The sequence below is a fragment of the Hypomesus transpacificus genome, chromosome 14 (genome assembly GCF_021917145.1).
Source record: "Hypomesus transpacificus isolate Combined female chromosome 14, fHypTra1, whole genome shotgun sequence".
Classification (NCBI taxonomy): Eukaryota; Metazoa; Chordata; class Actinopteri; order Osmeriformes; family Osmeridae; genus Hypomesus; species Hypomesus transpacificus.
Window position 1 is genome coordinate 1,931,332 of NC_061073.1, and position 18,486 is coordinate 1,949,817.

Genomic DNA, 18,486 nt, shown 5'->3' on the forward strand with positions numbered 1-18,486 from the left:
TATCCAGGTACTCTTAAGAGGGAGAGACTTGTTTATGCTGTTGTCGATAATCAGGCATTCTGGATCAGGTATGTGGACCAGACTGGTTTTATATTGGAAGGACAAAGTAGCTATGGTTGATTTCGACATTTATTTTCGAGGGAGCGAGTTTGAAATGGTGTCATCGATCTGTCGCTAACTGTGGCCGTCATTTCACTTCATAGCAGGGTCACCCGCAGCACTTTACAGTCAAGGCGGCCTCCTTGACAACACACGCCCGCCGCCTTAACTACGTCGTCAAAAGCGATATCCGCCCTGTTACTCTATCCAGTTTTCTCCCTTTCGTTCCAACGGCAATCTCCCTTCTCTGCGGAACTTCGTTTTTTGACCCTAACGAACCAACCCCCCCCCCCCCCAATGTTGTAGGGTGAAGTGAAAAAATCTGGTTTCTTTTTTGACTGTGACAAAGTCGGCTTTAGAGAAGGCCCTTGGTTAAACCAGGGGTGTGTGTGTGTGTTTTTGGACCCACTATAAACAGCCTCCATCCTGGAGACATCCTGGAGAGAGAACAACAGTTGAGAGTGCACCAGCGCTTACATGATACGTGTGTGTGTGTGTGTGGCCACCAACAGGACCCCTGGTGATGCTTCTTTCTCACACACACACACACAAACACACATCATTACGTTTCATTACAACACACATGGCTGTTCTGGCATACTCTTCTGTTTTTGCTGGTGCTTATACCCCTATGTGCCTGGAGACTCTTACACTCGCACACACACACACACACACACACACACACACACACACACACACACACACACACACACACACACACACTGGGGGAGGGAGGCCCCACAGGCTGGCATCAGGAATCAGGATAGGGTAAAAAGAAAAAGACTGTGTGTGTGTGTGTGTGTGTGTTAGACAGCTGCTCGCTGTGGATGGTATGCTCTCCCCCCCCCCTCCTCCCCCCCTTTCCTCCCTGCGTATGGATCCCTTCCCATCCCAGAATTTGTGTTTGTTTGGCCGTCTGTCCCCTCACTGGAGGGAGGACAGGAGGGAGAGAGTAGCCAGGAGAGATGGAGGACTGGAGGGAGAGAGGAGGGAAGAGGAGAGAGGGGGTCAGGCAGGCAGAGGGTTGAGGCAGGCAGAGACAGCAACAAGGAGGAGGGAGAAGACTCCAGCCTGTAATAGCTGTGAAGGGGGGTCAGGACTAAAAACAAGGAGAGAGAGAGAGATGTGAACTAGGGTGGGCAAGCAGAGAGAGAGAGAAGCCAGGAGGGAGGGGAAGGAGGGGTAGAAGCAGATGAAGAGAGAGTCGCCAGTAACCACAGAAGAGTGTTGCATGACTAATCTCTCTCTCCCATCTGCCACCAGGGGCCCCCTCAACCCTCCCCCCCCTCACACACACACACACAGCCCCTCCAGCACCTAGCCCCACTGACATACTGCCCCAATCACGGCAGTCTACTGCCCCTCTACTCCTTCTAACCCCCTGCCACCTCCCCCTCCCCACCCCGTCTACCCCCTCTGACCACTCCCTTACCTCTCCTCTCCCCCCACCCCCTCCCTCTCCACCCCCAATACCCCCCTCCCCAGCATGTTAGACCTGAAGCAGTGGGGCAGAACAGGTTGCCAAGCGACGAGACATTGTCTTGCATTGTGGGGTCGGAGGATAGGTCTTGTACTCCGGGGAAGGGGGGGGACGGGGGGGGCGGATGACACACATTGTGTGCAGGCGTGCAACACCCCAGACTTGATGGTGATGGGTTCATCCACTGCACGGCCCACCGGCCTCCCTCCCTCCCTCCCTCCCTCCCTGTCTGTCTGTCTGTCTGTCTGTCTGTCTGTGATCCATCCTAGTAAGTGTTGAGTGCAGACTGTAGAAGTTGGCCGTCTGTACAGATGACATGTGGGATATGGGGGGGGTTCTGGTGATGATCTGAGGAGGAGTAAATGACACGGTTCTCCCTCTCTCTCTCCCTCTCTCTCCCTCTCTCTCTCTCTCTCTCTCTCTCTCCTTCTCTCTCTCTCCCTCTCTCGCTCTCTCTGTCTTTCTCACTCTCTCTTTCTCTCTCTCTTTCTCTCTGTCACTCTCTCTGTCTCTTTCTCTCTCTTCCTCTCTCTCTCTTATCTTTACCTCACTCTCTTTATCTACATTTCTTTCAGACTGTTTTACTAACAGTACTGTGTGTGTGTGTGTGTGTGTGTGTGTGTGTGTGTGGGAGACAGTGCGGGTTTGTGCATCTCTAACTCCTCAACTCCTCTTCTGGTAATCTGTAAGGATTAACTCTTAATCTGTTCTGTGATACTAACAACATCCAGCATGTGAAAACACACAGTGTGATGTAGCACAACCGTATGCTAGGAACATAAAGCTCCTATCAGAGTTGTTCAGAAATACCCCAGTAAACACCATTTGACATACGATCCAAACAGTTTGTGTAATAGCATTTTTTTGTAATTAGCAGCTGCTGAATAGCTGTTGTATTGGGATACAACCATAAATCCAAACACGGTTTTATCGGGAAAGAGGTTGAGCTCCATCCTCCACCTCTGCTCCGCAGCCCCAGAGTGGGCAGCCGGGCCTGGGGAGCAGAGGCAGACACGAGGCCCTCGTGGAGGCGCCGAGTGGAGCTAGGTGTGTGGCGAGAGTGAGGGGTCAGCTGTGAGAAGTCTTTATCCTCCTGCTGGAAACCATTACCCACACCAGCCCTGCGACTCTCTCTCCGGTCGAGTGCCAAAAAACAGAGTCATTTAGTGGTTAGAATGGAATCCGCACACACACATGCGCAGACACACGCATGCACAGAAATGCGAACACACACGCACGCACACGCACAGATGCAATCATAGACACGCGCACTGCTGGGACCACGAGTTAGTTGTGCAGAGTCAGCGTTGCTAGCACACAAAACCAAAGTTAGTCAGAGCTATGCAGGCACTGTGGGTGATTCTTTACTAGCATCCCCCAACCACACACACACACACACACAAATGCTCACGTACACACACTTAAACACCCATGCACACACACTTTAAACATACCGACATTCACAAACACACACGCACACACACACTTTAAACACACGCACACACTTAGGCACACACTTAAAAACACACGCACGCACATTGCGCCTCCGTGATATTCTAGAGGAAGCATATGCTGAGATCAGCGCTGTACAACAAAGTGTGCTGGGATGAATAGAGTCTTGTCTTAGGAGAGGGCTGCTGCTTGATGGGGGTGGGGGTTGGGGGGGCAGCTGTGGATTTCCACAAAGCCACAGGGGTTAGGTAATTATAACTTGTCATGCACTTATATAGGAAAATAGACGTTGTTTTCCGTCGTTGTTGATGGAAATGAAGTTATGAGTGATTTGTTATGCAGTCACTTTGTTCATAGTACAATAGTTGCCATCTGACGATGCAGTCAGAACACAGCTCTCTGTTTGCGTGTGTGCGCGTGTGTGTGCGTGCGTGTGTGTGTGTGTGTGCGTGCGTGTGTGTGTGTTGTCCAACGAGGGAGCAGCTGGGGTGGATTAGCTGTTCATCAAGCCTTCACACAATCCTTCAGCCCTTGCTTTTGTGCTCTCACTCTCTCTCACTCTCTCTCTCTCTCTCTCTCTCTCTCTCTCTCCTTCTCTCTTTAACTCTATCTACCTCTCTACCTCTCTCTCCCTCTCTAACTCCTCTCCCTCTCTCATAACCAGGGCCGTACGCAGGGCCCAAAAAATACTGAGGTCATGAGTCAGAACTTCTAGGCGGGTTCGGGGGCATGCTCCCCCGGAATTTTTTTAAATTACATTATTTAAATATGGCCATTTTCTCTTATTGAGTCTTAAGGAGCAAAAACATCATCATTATGACTTTTGAATATGGGGCGGTGTGGAGCTTTTGAAATTTTGAGGCAAACATGGGGCATTCTGAGGCTTTTTGAAGGACCTTTATGGGACTCATGAAGTAAGGGCAAGTTACCACAATTTTTTTAAAATTATTATTATATGGCAACGACGGTACGAGCGTTCTGATTGGATAATGAGTAGTCACCCCAGCCGCGTATTGCCCTCCTCGCCGGTCAATACGGATCCGTATTGCCCTCTGACGTCAGCTTCAAAATGAGCGATATGGACAAGTCAGCTGCTGAGTTTTACTATCCAGATGATGCTGAAAAGCTTTGTCATCGAAAGTGAGGATGAAGACCAGACTCTTTGAATCACTTGTGTCGTTATTTTGTGATGAAATTAAAGCCATTTTAGCGGAACCATGTTGTCAGCTTTCTATAAAAAGTAATGAGTTGCTTGGCAACACATGAAACACACCGTGAGAAGACTTGAGAGCTAGCTACAATTAGCCTAAAGGTACCATTTATTTTCGTTTACAAAATGAAAAGAATCTAAAATTGCCATATAATAAACTACTTACTAACCTCGACCGTTCGGTCATGCCGGGAAATAACAAACTGAGGCTGGAACGTATCGACCGAGCGATAGCGAGTCAGTTTGATATTTCCCAATTGCCACTGAATTTCATTTTCAATCAATCACATCAATGACATATCAATCGCAAAATGAATGTTGATTCAACCGGTGGAAATTGATTGACAACCGGTACTGACGGAGTTAACCAAACTTTGATTTGATGTTTCCTTATCCGAGTAGTACGTTGCTGCAATACAAATATTTCCACATGAAAATGAATCTTTCTTCTCACAGTCATCTGCCACTTAAACTTCTCTTAACCTACATGTTTAGTTTGCTGCGCTCCTCTTCCAGTGACTGTAACTAACATAGGCTATTCACTAACAGTAGCGGTATGTCTATGGCAGAGCCATAGAAAAATATTGTGCAAATTCTTTTTCTATGGCTCTGGTCTATGGCGGTAACATCAGCGTCCGACTTGTGTTTACCATAACGACAGTACGTTTTGTTGATGACGCGCAGCACGTATGTCCAAACTCTTGAGCTACTCGGCTCTTCAAGTATAAAATCACGTTACGGTTTGTGGGAGACCAAGATCATCGTCCTGCAGTCAGTTTCACGTGTACTTTATTTTGAGTTTATATACCACGATTTAAGCACACAAAAAAACTGAAATACGAAAAAAATACCGAGGACACGACCTCGGTGTCCTCAATGGTAGTTACGGCCCTGCTCATAACCCTCTCCTTCTCTACCTCTCTGCTTCTCTAACTCCTCTGCCTCTCTCTCTCTACCTCTCTTACTCTCTCTACCTCTCTTAACCTCTCACTCCCTCTCTCTTTCTACCTCTCTCCCCCTCTCTCTTTCCTCTTCCCCCCCCTCTCCGTTTGTCACGTCCCTTCTTTGTGCGCTGTGTGTTTTACTCGATAACATACTCTCTCCCCAGGTGTACGGAAGTGGCAGGAACAATCCCATCGCAAACACACACACACAGAGACACACTCATACATGAGCACATACAAACTCGTGCACGCGCACACACTCAGATACAGTCATGTTAAGCTGTAGAGAAATATGGACTTGGAGCTAGCTAACTAATCTCCATGTCTAAAGCCTGGCCCCCTGTTCTCCTGTTGTTAAACTTAGAGCTGCTGTAGAAGTGACAAGCAGGCAGCGCCAGCCAGCCAGCTCCCCGGCCAAGAACACATGATTCTCTCTCTCTCTCTCTCTGCCTCTCTCTCTCCTTTTCTCTGTCTCCTCTTTCTCATTCCCTCCCTGCTCTGGTTTGTCCACAGTAAGCCAGATCAGGCTAGCATTTCCATACAGCCTGTACAGTATGTGGCAATGCTGCAGGCAGCTGCTGTTCTCTCTCTCTAACTAACTGTGTGTGTGTGTGTGTGTGTGTGTGGTGTTCTTCTCCAAGTCTGGTCTGCTCCAGGTGCCTGGTTAGTTCCAGGTCTTCATACTGCCTCCAACTAGCAGTCTGGACTTTAGTTCTGCTTCCATCCTCTAGCAAAGGGTGTGTGTGTGTTGGGTCCTGTTTCCAAATGAGTCCTCAGCGCCAGAGCTAGGCCTGGGGCTGAAGCATAAACAATAGCTGCTCTCCTTTCTGGGCTCCTTGTGCCTACAGCAACTAACCAACTGACTCTGTGTGGTTTCTTTCTTTCTCCAGGTCCTCCTTCTTCTCCTTCCGTGCTCCAGGCCGGGGTCTTGGACCAGCCACCATTCTAAGCCTCATTACTTGGGTTAGCATTGCTACTGTGGTTAGCATTTGCTACTCTGGTCAAGCACCCGTCGCCTTGCTAGCATTAGCTTGGTTAGCATTAGGGCTTTGTTAGCATTATCCTAGTTAGTTTTCGCCTTCCTAGCATCAACCTAGTTCGCATTGGCCTGGTTAGCATTAGCTATCTTAGCATTAGCCTAGTTCGCATTAGCCCAGTTAGCATCAACCCTGTTAGCGTTAGCCTCAGCAACCCGGAGAGGTCACCATGGACCACCACAGCAGCTGGAGTGGCAGCGAGAGTGCTGGGGAGGACATGGAGCATCTGAGTGAATCCGGGGACAAGGGCGTGGATGGGGACCCGGAGGGCGTGTGGAGCCCAGACATCGAGCAGAGCTTCCAGGAGGCACTGGCCATCTACCCTCCTTGCGGCCGGAGGAAGATCATCCTCTCTGACGAAGGCAAGATGTACGGTGAGTACAAGAGCTGTGGCAAGACAGCTGGGGGATGTGTGTGTTTTGTTTCTCCATCTCTGTCTGTCTCTCCCTCTGTCTTTCTCCATATCTCTCTCTCTCTGTCTCTCTCTCTCTGTCTTTCTCCATATCTCTCTCTCTGTCTCTCTCTCTCTGTCTCTCTCCACATCTCTCTGTCTGTTTCTTTCCATATCTCTCTGTCACTCCATCTTTCTGTCTCAATCCCATATCTCTCTCCATCTCTCTCTCCATCTCTCTCTCTCTCTCTCTCTCTCTCTCTCTCTCTCTCTCTCTCTCTCTCTCTCTCTCTCTGTCTGTCTGTCTGTCTGTCTGTCTGTCTGTCTGTCTGTCTGTCTGTCTGTCTGTCTGTCTGTCTGTCTGTCTGTCTGTCTCTCTGTCTCTGCTTCCCTCTCTCTCTTTCTGTGTCTCTCTGTCTCTCGCTCTCTGTCACTCTCTGTGTCTCTCCCTTTCTCAGACCGGTTCTGTTTGGTCAGACACACAGCAGACAGCCAGGGAGAAGTGACAGACCCCCAGACTTCCATTAGGACATGTGTAGTCTCGTCAGCACTCTGTCAGCTGGACGTTGCCATGGTAGGATCCTGTCCGGAGGTTTATGAACAACACCAGACTAGACCGGGAGCCAAGCCTCTGAACCCCACCATCCTTTGAGTTTTATCGATCGGACAAATGGATAGGTGTGAGAACAGGGGTGTGTCCAGTTTGGTGGGTTTAGGTGCTACTCTTTGGGCACATGTGAAGCCCTATGTGGCATTGCTTGTAAAAAGGGCAAATAAGACTTGTGCAGCTGACAAGTCCTGTCATCTGTGGTACAGAGTGTGAATGATTAGAAGCTATGTGACAGTATTATATATAAACCAATAACCGGTCCTGTGACATGATTGGACATACTGTAGGCCAATAACTCCCTTGACTGTAGATCAAGGGGTCAAAAGGAAATATGAAAATATAAATTAAATGAAAATACAAATTTTATATTCTTCCCATGCTGGCAGTGTTCCTAGAGATGCATGTAGTGAAGAGTTAGGGTGTGTTTGTTCTTGCTAAAGTCAGGTTTACTGGTCTGTTGCCTGTGTTTACCTATAGAAACCCATTCTCTGCTGACTGGAACAAGGAGCCGCACGGTCAAACTAGAACACCTTTTATGGTAGAACATGCAGACTTGTCTTTTTGTTGCCATAACAACGTGACTTGGCTTAAACGTTGACATTTGTATGATACATGTTTTAAGTTAAGGTGGTGTTAGCGTTTGGCACAAAAACAAACAAAAAAACCCAGATTTCTCTGCGAACGCCAAACAACTTTTCAGCGTTTGTGGGCTGTCCCGGTTAGCTTTCTATCAAATCAAATCAAATCAAATGTATTTGTATAGCCCTTTTTACACGCAAGCATGTCACAGAGGGCTTCACATGCGCCCATAGAACTGCCCCTCAACCAACCTAAACCCTCAAGGAAGACAACGAAAAACTTGGGAGGAGCAATTCAGAGAGGGAACCCCTCCTCCAGAGACGGTTGGTAAGAGAGAGGAGCAGAACACAAGCTAAACATAGTCATACAGTGTCAATGGGTTTTGAAACACCAAAATCCATTGTTCGGTTTTATAGACGTTGGATGGGACCGGGAAACTCGCTGTTGGCCGTCATGGAGACTGGATTCCGGGTGACGACCTGGTTCAGCGTTGGCAGACCGACGACCAAGCAGGTCCTGACAGCTCAAACCCCCCACACCACAGGGAATGTGTGGGGGGGGGACAGAGAGGAGAGCAGGGATTAGAGAATGCCAGGAGCAGCTAACAGTTACAGTCATAATAGAATGAGATCCCCACCGGTCAAGTGTGGACTAGTGCAGCAATTTAACAGAGCAAAAAGGGTATTTGATGCAGCCCCACACACCAAAACAACGACAGCCCCCCTCAGTTGGAACATGAAATCTGTTCCAGGGGAAAGAACTCTAAAGTAGGTTATACTTATACGAATAAGGATGAAAACAACCAGTCCCCCGTTGTCTCCAACTAGTAATAAAAACTATAACAGTAACAATATACAGCAACGGAACTATAATAATAATAATACTAACAATATACAGTAACAGGTTTACTTTATTTGTAACATCTAGCTGGGCAATGTGAACATAAGCTATAATTAAAATTTAAAAGTTACATGTGATACACACATAGGCAAGCACACACCCCAGGTTTACATAGAAAATACACACATACTTCCCTTTAACAATCATAGAATTGACTAAACAAGAACGTTTTTAATCTAGTTTTAAATGTCGAGACAGTATAAGCTTCCTTAATTGAGATGGGTAATTTGTTCCAAAGAAGAGGTGCTCTATATGAGAACGCCCTACCTCCAGCAGTTTTTTTCTTAACTTTGGGTATTACCAGATAGCCGGCATTTTGAGATCTTAGAGTCCTTGCGGGGCAATAGGGTGCAAGGAGACCGGAGAGGTACAGTGGTGCCAATCCATGCAGAGATTTGTAAGTTAGTAGTAGAACTTTGAAATCAGCTCTGGCTTGGATAGGGAGCCAGTGTAAAGAGATAAGAGTCGATGTTATATGATCAAACTTTCTAGTTTTAGTCAATAGTCTAGCAGTCTAGCAGCAGCATTTTGCACCCGCTGTAAGTTTTTTAGGTAGGTAATTGGGAGGCCAGAGAACAACACATTGCAGTAGTCCAATCGGGACGTAACAAAAGCATGTATTAGTTTTTCAGCATCATCCTTTGAGAGGAATTTTCGTATTTTGGCAATATTACGTAGATGGAAAAATGCTGTTCTGGTGATTTGCTTAATATGGTACTCAAACGAAAGGTCTGGGTCCATTGTGACTCTTCTATTGTCTTGTGGGCTCTCTCAGTTAGTGGTGCAGTGAGGCAGGCCGTGGGGTGGTTAGTGAGGCAGTGAGGCAGGCCGTGGGGTGGTTAGTGAGGCAGGCCGTGGGGTGGTTAGTGAGGCAGGCCGTGAGGTGGTTAGTGAGGCAGTGAAGCAAGCCATGGGGTGGTTAGTGAGGCAGGCCGTGAGGTGGTTAGTGAGGCAGTGGGGCAGGCCGTGAGGTGGTTACTAAGACAGTGAGGCAGGCCGTGAGGTGGTTAGTGAGGCAGGCCGTGGGGTGGTTAGTGAGGCAGTGAGGCAGGCCGTGAGGTGGTTAGTGAGGCAGTGAGGCAGGCCGTGAGGTGGTTAGTGAGGCAGGCCATGGGGTGGTCAGTGAGGCAGGCCGTGTGGTGGTTAGTGAGGCAGTGAGGCAGGCCGTGAGGTGGTTAGTGAGGCAGTGAGGCAGGCCGTGAGGTGGTTGCAGAAGGCTGCGGTGAGGACCAGCGTCTCCCTCAGTCGTCTCACCGCCCAGGAGCAGGAAAAGAGGTGCTTCACTCTGATGAAGAACGTGCTTGAGTCTGATGAAGAGAGATGACTGGCTGATATAACTACAAAGGTTTGCATTTGTTAGTCAGAGAGAAAGAGAGAGAGAGGAACATTTGAGAGAGGGAGAAAGAGAGAAAGAAAGAAAGAGAGGTGGGGGTGGGAGAGAGAGAGAGAAATAAGACTGAGATAAAGAGAAAGGGGGAGCTGGCACCAAAGACAGCCTGGATTCAATAACAACTTAATTTGATGTCCGCCCGGCTGCATCGAGATTAGGACACAGAGGCTGTGTTCTCACGACATGTTTGTTGGCAGGAGGGAGGGAGGGGAAATAGGAGGGGAGGACGGAGGGAGAGAAAGATGGATGGAGCAAGGTGGGGAATCAGAGATGAATCTGGTTACCAGGGACGACGGAGCGAGGGATGGATCGCCAGTGGGAGCGTACGAGGGACGGCGGGGGGGAGCAAACGGGGCAGAAAGGGAGAGACGGAGGTGAGGAAAGGACGGAGGCGGGGGAGGAATGGCAGGGAGTAAAGGCATGGAGGACGGAGGGACCGTAGGAGCAACTGGAGTGCTCCCCCGGCCCTCGTCTCCCTCCTCTCAATGCCGCTAATTGCAACTGTCACCATGGCGATGGCCCACAGCTTGTAAACAATGTCTGTTTTCCTCCTTAGTGAAGCAGAGCTCGTCTCTCTCGCTCCCTCTCTCAGTCTCTCTCGCTCCCTCTCTCTCTCTCGCTCTCTATCTCTGTGCCTCCCTGTTTCTCCTCACTCTCTCTGCTTCTCTATCTATCTATCTATCTCCCTCTCTCTCTCTCTCTCTCTCTCTCTCTCTCTCTCTCTCTCTGTCTCTCTCTCTCTCTCTCTCTCTCTCTCTCTCTCTCTCTCTCTCTCTCTCTCTCTCTCCCTCTGGTATCCTCTGTGTTTGAGTGTAACTGAAACACAGGACTAACAGAGTGATGGATATTTGAGGCATACTGTGTCTGTTAGAGACGGCCTGCCACCATTACCCTCCGGGCTGTCTCAAAGCATGCTGGGAAGGGAACAGGGGTCAGAGGTCGGAGTCATTCTGGGGTTTCCCTGAGGCTAGCAAGCACCACGACACACATTCGACTCACAAACCCTTCCTCCCGAGTCCACGTCCTCACAGTACGACATAGGTGCAAATGGGGAGCTCAGCGTCTAGAGCATTTGACTGCTGATCAAGAGGTCGCAGGTTCAAAACCCCCCCTGTACTGTTTGTTTGGATTAAAGGGTCTGTCGAATGAATGTGTTACACCCACCAGAGTTTACTAGGAAGGTCATACATACTAGTGAAACAAAGATGCACGTTCTCTATCACACGACACTGGTTGTCTTCTCTCCCGCCGTGTGTTTACCTTTGCCGAGAGGAAGTCTCGTCACTCAGAACAGGAAGTTCCCCTCTGTCTGTGTCAGGATGGTGAACAAAGGGTTCTTTTCATACTTGCTGTTTAGGATACACGCTTGCTAAAGACAGCTGAGTTTTTTTCTGGGGGGGGGGGGGGGGGGGGGGAACCGCCGGTTTACTCTGCTTCCTGTGAAAGGACAGTTGCTCCTCAGGCCCTGTGTTGTCCGACAGCAGAAGCAGGTGACCGAGAAGAGTCTGGAAGCAGCCGAGGAGTGTACTGGGGGAAAGAGAGTTTGACGGTTGGTTCTGAGGGTGGATTCTGAGAGGAGCAGGGACGTCGGTAGAGAGAGCGCCGTTGGCAGATAGCTTAGCTCCCTCCTAGCCGAGCGTCTGAAGGCTGTTGAAGGTTGCCGGGACGGCAGGAAGCCTGGAAGAGCTCCTCTCTTAAGAGGGCAGGAAACGTTTTGTGCGGAGGATTATCTCATCGACGACTCGGCTAACACCATGCCTTAAAATGGAAGGAGAGAGAAGGGAGGGGGGGAATTAGGGGAGAAAGAGAGGGGGAGGGAGAGAGTGAGAGAGAGAGAGAGAGAGAGAGAGAGAGAGAGAGGAGAGAGAGAGAGAGAGAGAGAGAGGGAGGGAGGGAGGGAGGGAGGGAGGGAGGGAGGGAGGGAGAGAGGGAGAGAGAGAGAGAGAGAGAGAGAGAGAGAGAGAGAGGGAGGGAGGGAGGGAGGGAGGGAGGGGAGGAGAGAGAGAGAGAGAGAGAAGGAGGAGAGAAGTAGAGAGAGAATTGGGGGAGAGGGGAGGAAGAGAAAGGGAAACCTCCTGTGGGTTAGGTGTTTGAGCAGGGCATGCCGGTGCTTGCTGACACAACGTCACTGCTATGAAAGGCCACTAAACATTTCTGCATCGTGTGTATCTATATTAATACAGTATATGTTGATGAGATGTGAGAATCTTGTCAGCTTCTGCCCAGTCAAGCGCCAAGGGAAACAAACAGGTCACTTTCTAAGGGTGTGGGGAGCCTACAGGCTTAGGGTGGCCAATGGGGAGTATGGAGGCTGTGAAGGTAACAACCTGGTAGTAGAGTCCACATACTGACCTCGTGGTTGCTTGCCTTTGTCCACAGCTAAACCTTTGCAATTTTTGAGGTTCATGTTGTGAAATTGTAATTTGTTCAACGACATGCTCTTATGGTTCTTCCCTTTGGGACTTATTTCGTTTTCACAATGTATGCTTCACGTTTTGGCCACCCGTAATGTTTGGGGCAATCTCGTTGTTATGATCAGTGACCTATGCACTTTTGTAAAGCTCTCTTTGGGAAGTCGCTTTGGATAAAAGCGTCTGCTAAATGCATAAATGTAATGTCAATGAAAAAGCTGAGACAAAAGGCTTGTGGTGTTGTGGGGGCTCAGCCTCTAAAACAGGAGGCAGAAGGGAAATACAGTGCCCTCCAAAAGTATTGGAACAGTGAGGCGAATTCCTTTATTTTTGCTGTAGACTGAAAACATTTGGGCTTGACATCAAATAATGAACGTGAGACCAGAGATCAACGTTTCAGCTTTTATTTCCAGGTATTTACATCAGGATCTGATGCACAACTAAGAAAATCTCACATTTTGTTTGAATCCACCCATTTGTCATGTGATCAAAAGTATTGGAACAGATATACTTAAAACATATTTAAGTGAATAAGACTTAATATTTAGTTGCAAATCCTTTGCTTTCAATAACTGCAGCAAGTCTGTGACCCATTGACGTCACCAAACTTTTGCATTCTTCCTTTTTGATGCTTTCCCAGGCTTTCACTGCAGCCTCTTTCAGTTGTTGTTTGTTTTGTGGGGTTCCTCCCTTCAGTCTCCTCTTAAGCAGGTAAAATGCATGCTCTATAGGGTTTAAGTCTGGAGATTGACTTGGCCAGTCTAATACCTTCCATTTCTTGCCCCTGATGAACTCCTTTGTTGTTTTGGTAGTGTGTTTTGGGTCGTTATCTTGCTGCATGATGAAGGCTCTGCCAATCAGTTTGGTTGCATCTTTCCTTAAATTGGCAGACAAAATGTTTCTGTAGACTTCCGAGTTCATTTTGCTGCTGCCATCATGTGTTACATCCTCAATGAAGATTAATGAGCCCGTCCCAGAAGAAGCCATGCAAGCCCAAGCCATGACATTACCTCCACCGTGTTTCACAGATGAGCTTGTGTGTTTGGGATCATGAGCAGTTCCTTTCTTTCTCCAAACTTTAGCCTTTCCATCACTTTGGTAAAAGTTAATCTTTGTCTCATCAGTCCATAAAACTTTGTCCCAGAATTTTTGAGGTTCATCTCTGTACTTTTTGGCAAATTCCAGCCTGGCCTTCCTATTCTTCTTGCTAATGAGTGGTTTGCATCTTCTGGTGTAGCCCTTGTACTTTTGTTCATGAAGTCTTCTGCGAACAGTAGATAGTGATACCTTCACTCCTGCCATCTGGAGGTTGTTGCTGATCTCACTAACAGTTGTTTTAGGGCCTTTCTTTACAGCTCTTACAATGTTTCTGTCATCAACTGCTGATGTTTTCCTTGGTCTACCTGTTCGACGTCTGTTACTTAGTACACCAGTAGTTTTCTTCTTCTTCAGGACATTCCAAATGTTTGTACTGGCTATGGCCAATGTTTCTGCAATGGCTCTGATTGATTTTCCATCTTCTCTAAGACTCACAATTGCTTGTTTTTCACCCAAAGACAGCGCTCTGGTTTTCATGTTGTTTTCACCTCTGAATACAGTCTGCATAGACAAAACCTATCTTACCCAATCTGAACCTGAGTGTAGACATTCAGTGGTATTTATTGATTGAATAATGTATGTAATAGGACACACCTGGGCAACAAAACACACCTGTCAGTCACATGTTCCAATACTTTTGCTCACGTGACAAATGGGTGGGTTCGAACAAAAAGGTGATATTTTCTAATTTGTGCATCAGATCCTGATGTAAATACCTGGAAATAAAAGCTGAAACGTTGATCTCTGGTTTCACATTCATCGTTTGATGTCAAGCCCAAATGTTTTCAGTCTACAGCAAAAATAAAGGAATTGGCCTCACTGTTCCAATACTTTTGGAGGGCACTGTATATCAAACCGGAGGTTTTAGAGGCCGTGAAGCTGTGGAGACAGGAGACTGGAGAGGCGGTGAGGCTATGATTAAGCTGTAGCTGCAGTCACCTGAGGTTGGTTCTATATTCTCCATGTGTGAACTCCAGCATGTCACTGTGATGTTTCCAGCTCCTCTGCTTTGCACACACACACACACACACTCACACACACACACAAACCTATTAGGAAGCATAGCTAATAAGGGTGCCGATTTACAATATGGGCAGCTGTGAAACGCTCTGTGACATTAGTTGTAAAAAGGGCAACAACAAAAAATACAAATGGATTTCATTTATTCTTATGGAAATACAAACACTACACGATTGCCAGGCTACACCAAGGTTTGGCTTCTAAACCCATGTGGTCTGGAATGGCGGACCGGCTGTAGTGGCCTGGTGCCGTTTACAAACATCTGAAAGCCATTGCATGTAATAATCACATGTTTTAGGATCTGGAGGGTTTGGCTTTCTTCCAGATCGCCATTCTCCAGATGTCAGATATGAAAAGAGGGAGAGAGGGAAAAAGAGAACGAGAGGGAGAGCGAGCAACGAAGAAAGCGAGAGAGAAATGGAGAGTGAGAAACAGGGAGAGAGAGAAACAAAATGAGAGAATAAGAGAGAGAGGGGGGGACAAAGAGAGAGAGAGACATACAGAGGGTAGACCGAGGGAGAGAAAGACAGAGAAGAACAGAGAGCGAAAGAGAGAGAGGGCAGCTTGTCGTGTTCGGATTGGCTGCTGGACGAGGAAGTGCTCCCGTGTGTTTTTTCATTGGTCCGTCGATAAGAAGGGGAGCTCTCGTCACGTCACGGTTTCTGGCCATCTGACTTTGGCCTTGAGGTCTCTCTCTGGGCCTTTTCATGGGCCTGGGGTGAGGGGGCTGGGGAGATGAGGAGAGGGGGGATGTCATAATGTACCGTTAAGCCTCCTAGAATGGCCAGCTGGTCGACTGCAGTCAGATGTCAGCCTCCATAGCCAAGTGTGTGTGTGTGTGTGTGTACACGTGTGTGTGTGAATGGCTGTCTTTGGGGGAGTGATGAAGGCTGAACTCAGTGCCTGCATAAAGCAGGCGATCATATCACTATAAGCCCTGTATCTCCCTGCCGTGGGATTGGTCAGCCTGCACCATCTGGTCGGACACACGCGCGGGCACACACACACACACAGGGGCAATTAAATCTATGTGCTGTCACAGGGGTTTAGAGACGGTCTACAGCAGGTTGAAAACACCAGTGGTACTTTACACCACAGTGTTCAGCACACTGTACACACACAGACGCACACACACACACATAGATGCACACACACACACACAGCAGATGTATGTGCTCTAACCTTGGCCGGAGGAGGTAACGGTGCTTTTGATAATGGTTAAGTCGTCGGTCCGTTTGTTGGGCCTGGGAGTGTGTTGTCATTAGAAAATTATTCCTATCATACGTTAAGGACCTCTGTGCGAGTGTGTGTGCGTAGATGCGTGTGTGTGTGTGTGGGGGTGAATGTAACGTTGTAGTTCAAGTGTGATGTGTGTATGTGCTAGCATGCAGGTTTGTGTGTGGGCGTGTGTTGGCTTGCTCACGTGTGTGTGTGTGTGTGTGTGTGAGGAGGAGGAAAGACCCTGATCCTCTGGACAATAGGCTGGCTGTCCCTGCAGCCATGATGGAGGACTGCAGGGTCCCAGGCTCACATTAGCATCACAAAGACCCTGGACACAATATGGAGCCTTTCACTGGGAGGAGGGCCCTGCACACACACACACACACACACACACACACACGCTCTCTCTCTCTCTCGCGCTCTGTCTCTCTCTCTCTCGCGCGCTCTGTCTCTCTCTACCTCTCTCTCTCACACACACACACACTTCCTCCCCTCTCTCTCTCTCTCTCTCTCTCTTTCTCTCTCTCTCTCTCGCGCTCTGTCTCTCTCTACCTCTCTCTCATTCTCTCTCACTCACACACACACACTTCCTCCCCTCTCTCTCTCTATTTCTCTCTCTCCCTCTCTCTCTCTCTCTCTCTCTCTCTCTCTCTCTCTCTGTACTATAAGGCTAGCCTAAGGCCCGGTATATTGTGTCCTGGCTGGAGAGGAGCGTGGAGGATTAATGTGAACATGCTGGTCAGAGATACAGAGATGGAGGGATAAGAGACGGTGGCATATCTAGTCATTTAGTCATTTAGCATGATGGACATTAGCATGAAATTAGCATATAGAATGATGGACATGGAGAGATGGAGGAGTGGAGGGATCGAGGGGATCTCCAGGTGGAACATAAACTGTATCTACTCAACTCATTCTTCGTCACTGTCAAATCTGTATGAAGACGAGTGATTAACGACGGGCCTGTCCCTCGGTCTCCGCAGGTCATGACCGGTTGTAACTGGTGCAGAACAAGTCGTAACCGGTTCTGACTGGTTCTAAACAGGTCACAGTGGATCAGTGCGCTGGGCCTGCTCCATGCCCCTCAGTCTGCCGCAGATGAAAAGCGACAGATACTGGATAAGGGGCAGAATATTCAATCTAACTCAGAAAACCCTCCTCGACACACCAACTACTAAATGCCAAAGACCTGAGCTCCTATCGTCTGATAAACAGACATCACTCCACTGTCCAGAACCTTCTCATGTTCATACCAGAGGTCCCTGTTCCTGTCTAACCGTTGTAGCATGTCTGTGAGAGCAGAACAACAAGTCAAAGTTCACCTTTTGCGCATCCCAGTTCCCAGCATTGTTGGAGGTGTGTGTTTGTGTTTGAAGGTGTGTTAGGCGTTCAGAGGGTGGTGCGACGTGGGGACTGGTGGATTGCTAAATCGTCTGTTAAATTAAAACTTTAAAAACTAAATTTTGATTAAAACTTTAAAACTTACATGTTAATTAATAGTTTAACAACAACCCCTCTTTTCTTTTCCACTTTACTTTCTTTTTTCCTCTCTCTCTCTCTGTCTCTGTCTCTCTCTCTCTCTCTCTCTCTCTGTCTTCCCCCTCAAAATCTTTATCGCTCACTCCATTTATCCCACTCTCTCCCTCGCTCCCCCTCTCTCTTTTCCCTCACTCTTCCTCTCTCCTTCCCTCCTTCCCTCCTTCCCTCCCTTGTTCAACACGCCTGCCAAGTCCTGCTGAGCGTGTTTTCAATCTGGTGAAATGAATGAATAATTCAGCAGTAAGCACATGCTTACAGCTGGTAGTCTGCGGGCCTTTGATCGGGCAGAGAGGCGTCTGCCTGAATGCCTGTATTGTGGTGTGATGTGTACACAGTGTGTGAGTGACTGGGAGCGGGGAGGGGAGGGGGCGGGAGGCCTGCAGATTACAGTGCAGGCCGGGGGCTGCAGAGCCCGGCTGGGGGGGTCGCGGGGGTCAGGGGTGTCAGTGGGCTGGAGAACCCCAGATGCTGTTTCCTCAGACGAGGTCAGAGGATGTTTCAGACACCACTTAACAAAATGGCACCCTGTAAAGGAAGGGCACACACACATACTAACACACACACACATACTAACACACACACACACACACATACTCACATGCACTCGCACAAACCTGTTTTAACCAAGAAGAACATTCCATGTCTGTATGCTAAAGTTTGCATATTTACGCCGGAAACTACGCAATTGTACCTATCGTGAACATTGAATAGTTCACATGTTATAACAGTAATCCACTGTTTCTTCTCTTGCAGGTCGCAACGAGTTAATAGCAAGATACATTAAGCTCCGAACAGGAAAGACCAGGACGAGAAAGCAGGTGAGGCAGAAGTCCCTAGCCCCTAACCCCTAGCCCCTAGCCACTAACCCCTAGCCCCTAACCCCTAACCCCTTTTACACAGACATCCTGGAGTTTAGGAGAGATCTAGGAGGGATCTAGAAGTGCAGTCCAGTAGGGATCTAGGAGTTATCTCGGAGGGATCTAGGAGGGATTTAAGGGTGATTTAGGAGGGATCTAGGAGTCATGGCAGCACTACTATGTCCCCACACTGCAGGTGCTCTCTCTCTACTCCCTGGTTTATACAGCCAGGAAGAGAAGTGGATATT

General features: G+C 48.3%; 1 protein-coding gene across 2 annotated transcripts in view; it reads left to right on the plus strand.

Annotated features, from left to right (window-relative positions):
• LOC124477289 (transcriptional enhancer factor TEF-1-like) overlaps positions 1–18,486 on the plus strand; it is a 33,414-nt gene that overhangs the window by 4,709 nt on the left and 10,219 nt on the right. For both annotated transcript variants that reach the window (XM_047035004.1, XM_047035005.1), the window contains exons 2-3: positions 6,076–6,596; positions 18,135–18,199. In XM_047035004.1, the coding sequence (XP_046890960.1) occupies positions 6,392–6,596; positions 18,135–18,199 (270 nt within the window). In that variant the 5' untranslated portion in view covers positions 6,076–6,391. The remainder of the gene's footprint in view (positions 1–6,075; positions 6,597–18,134; positions 18,200–18,486) is intronic.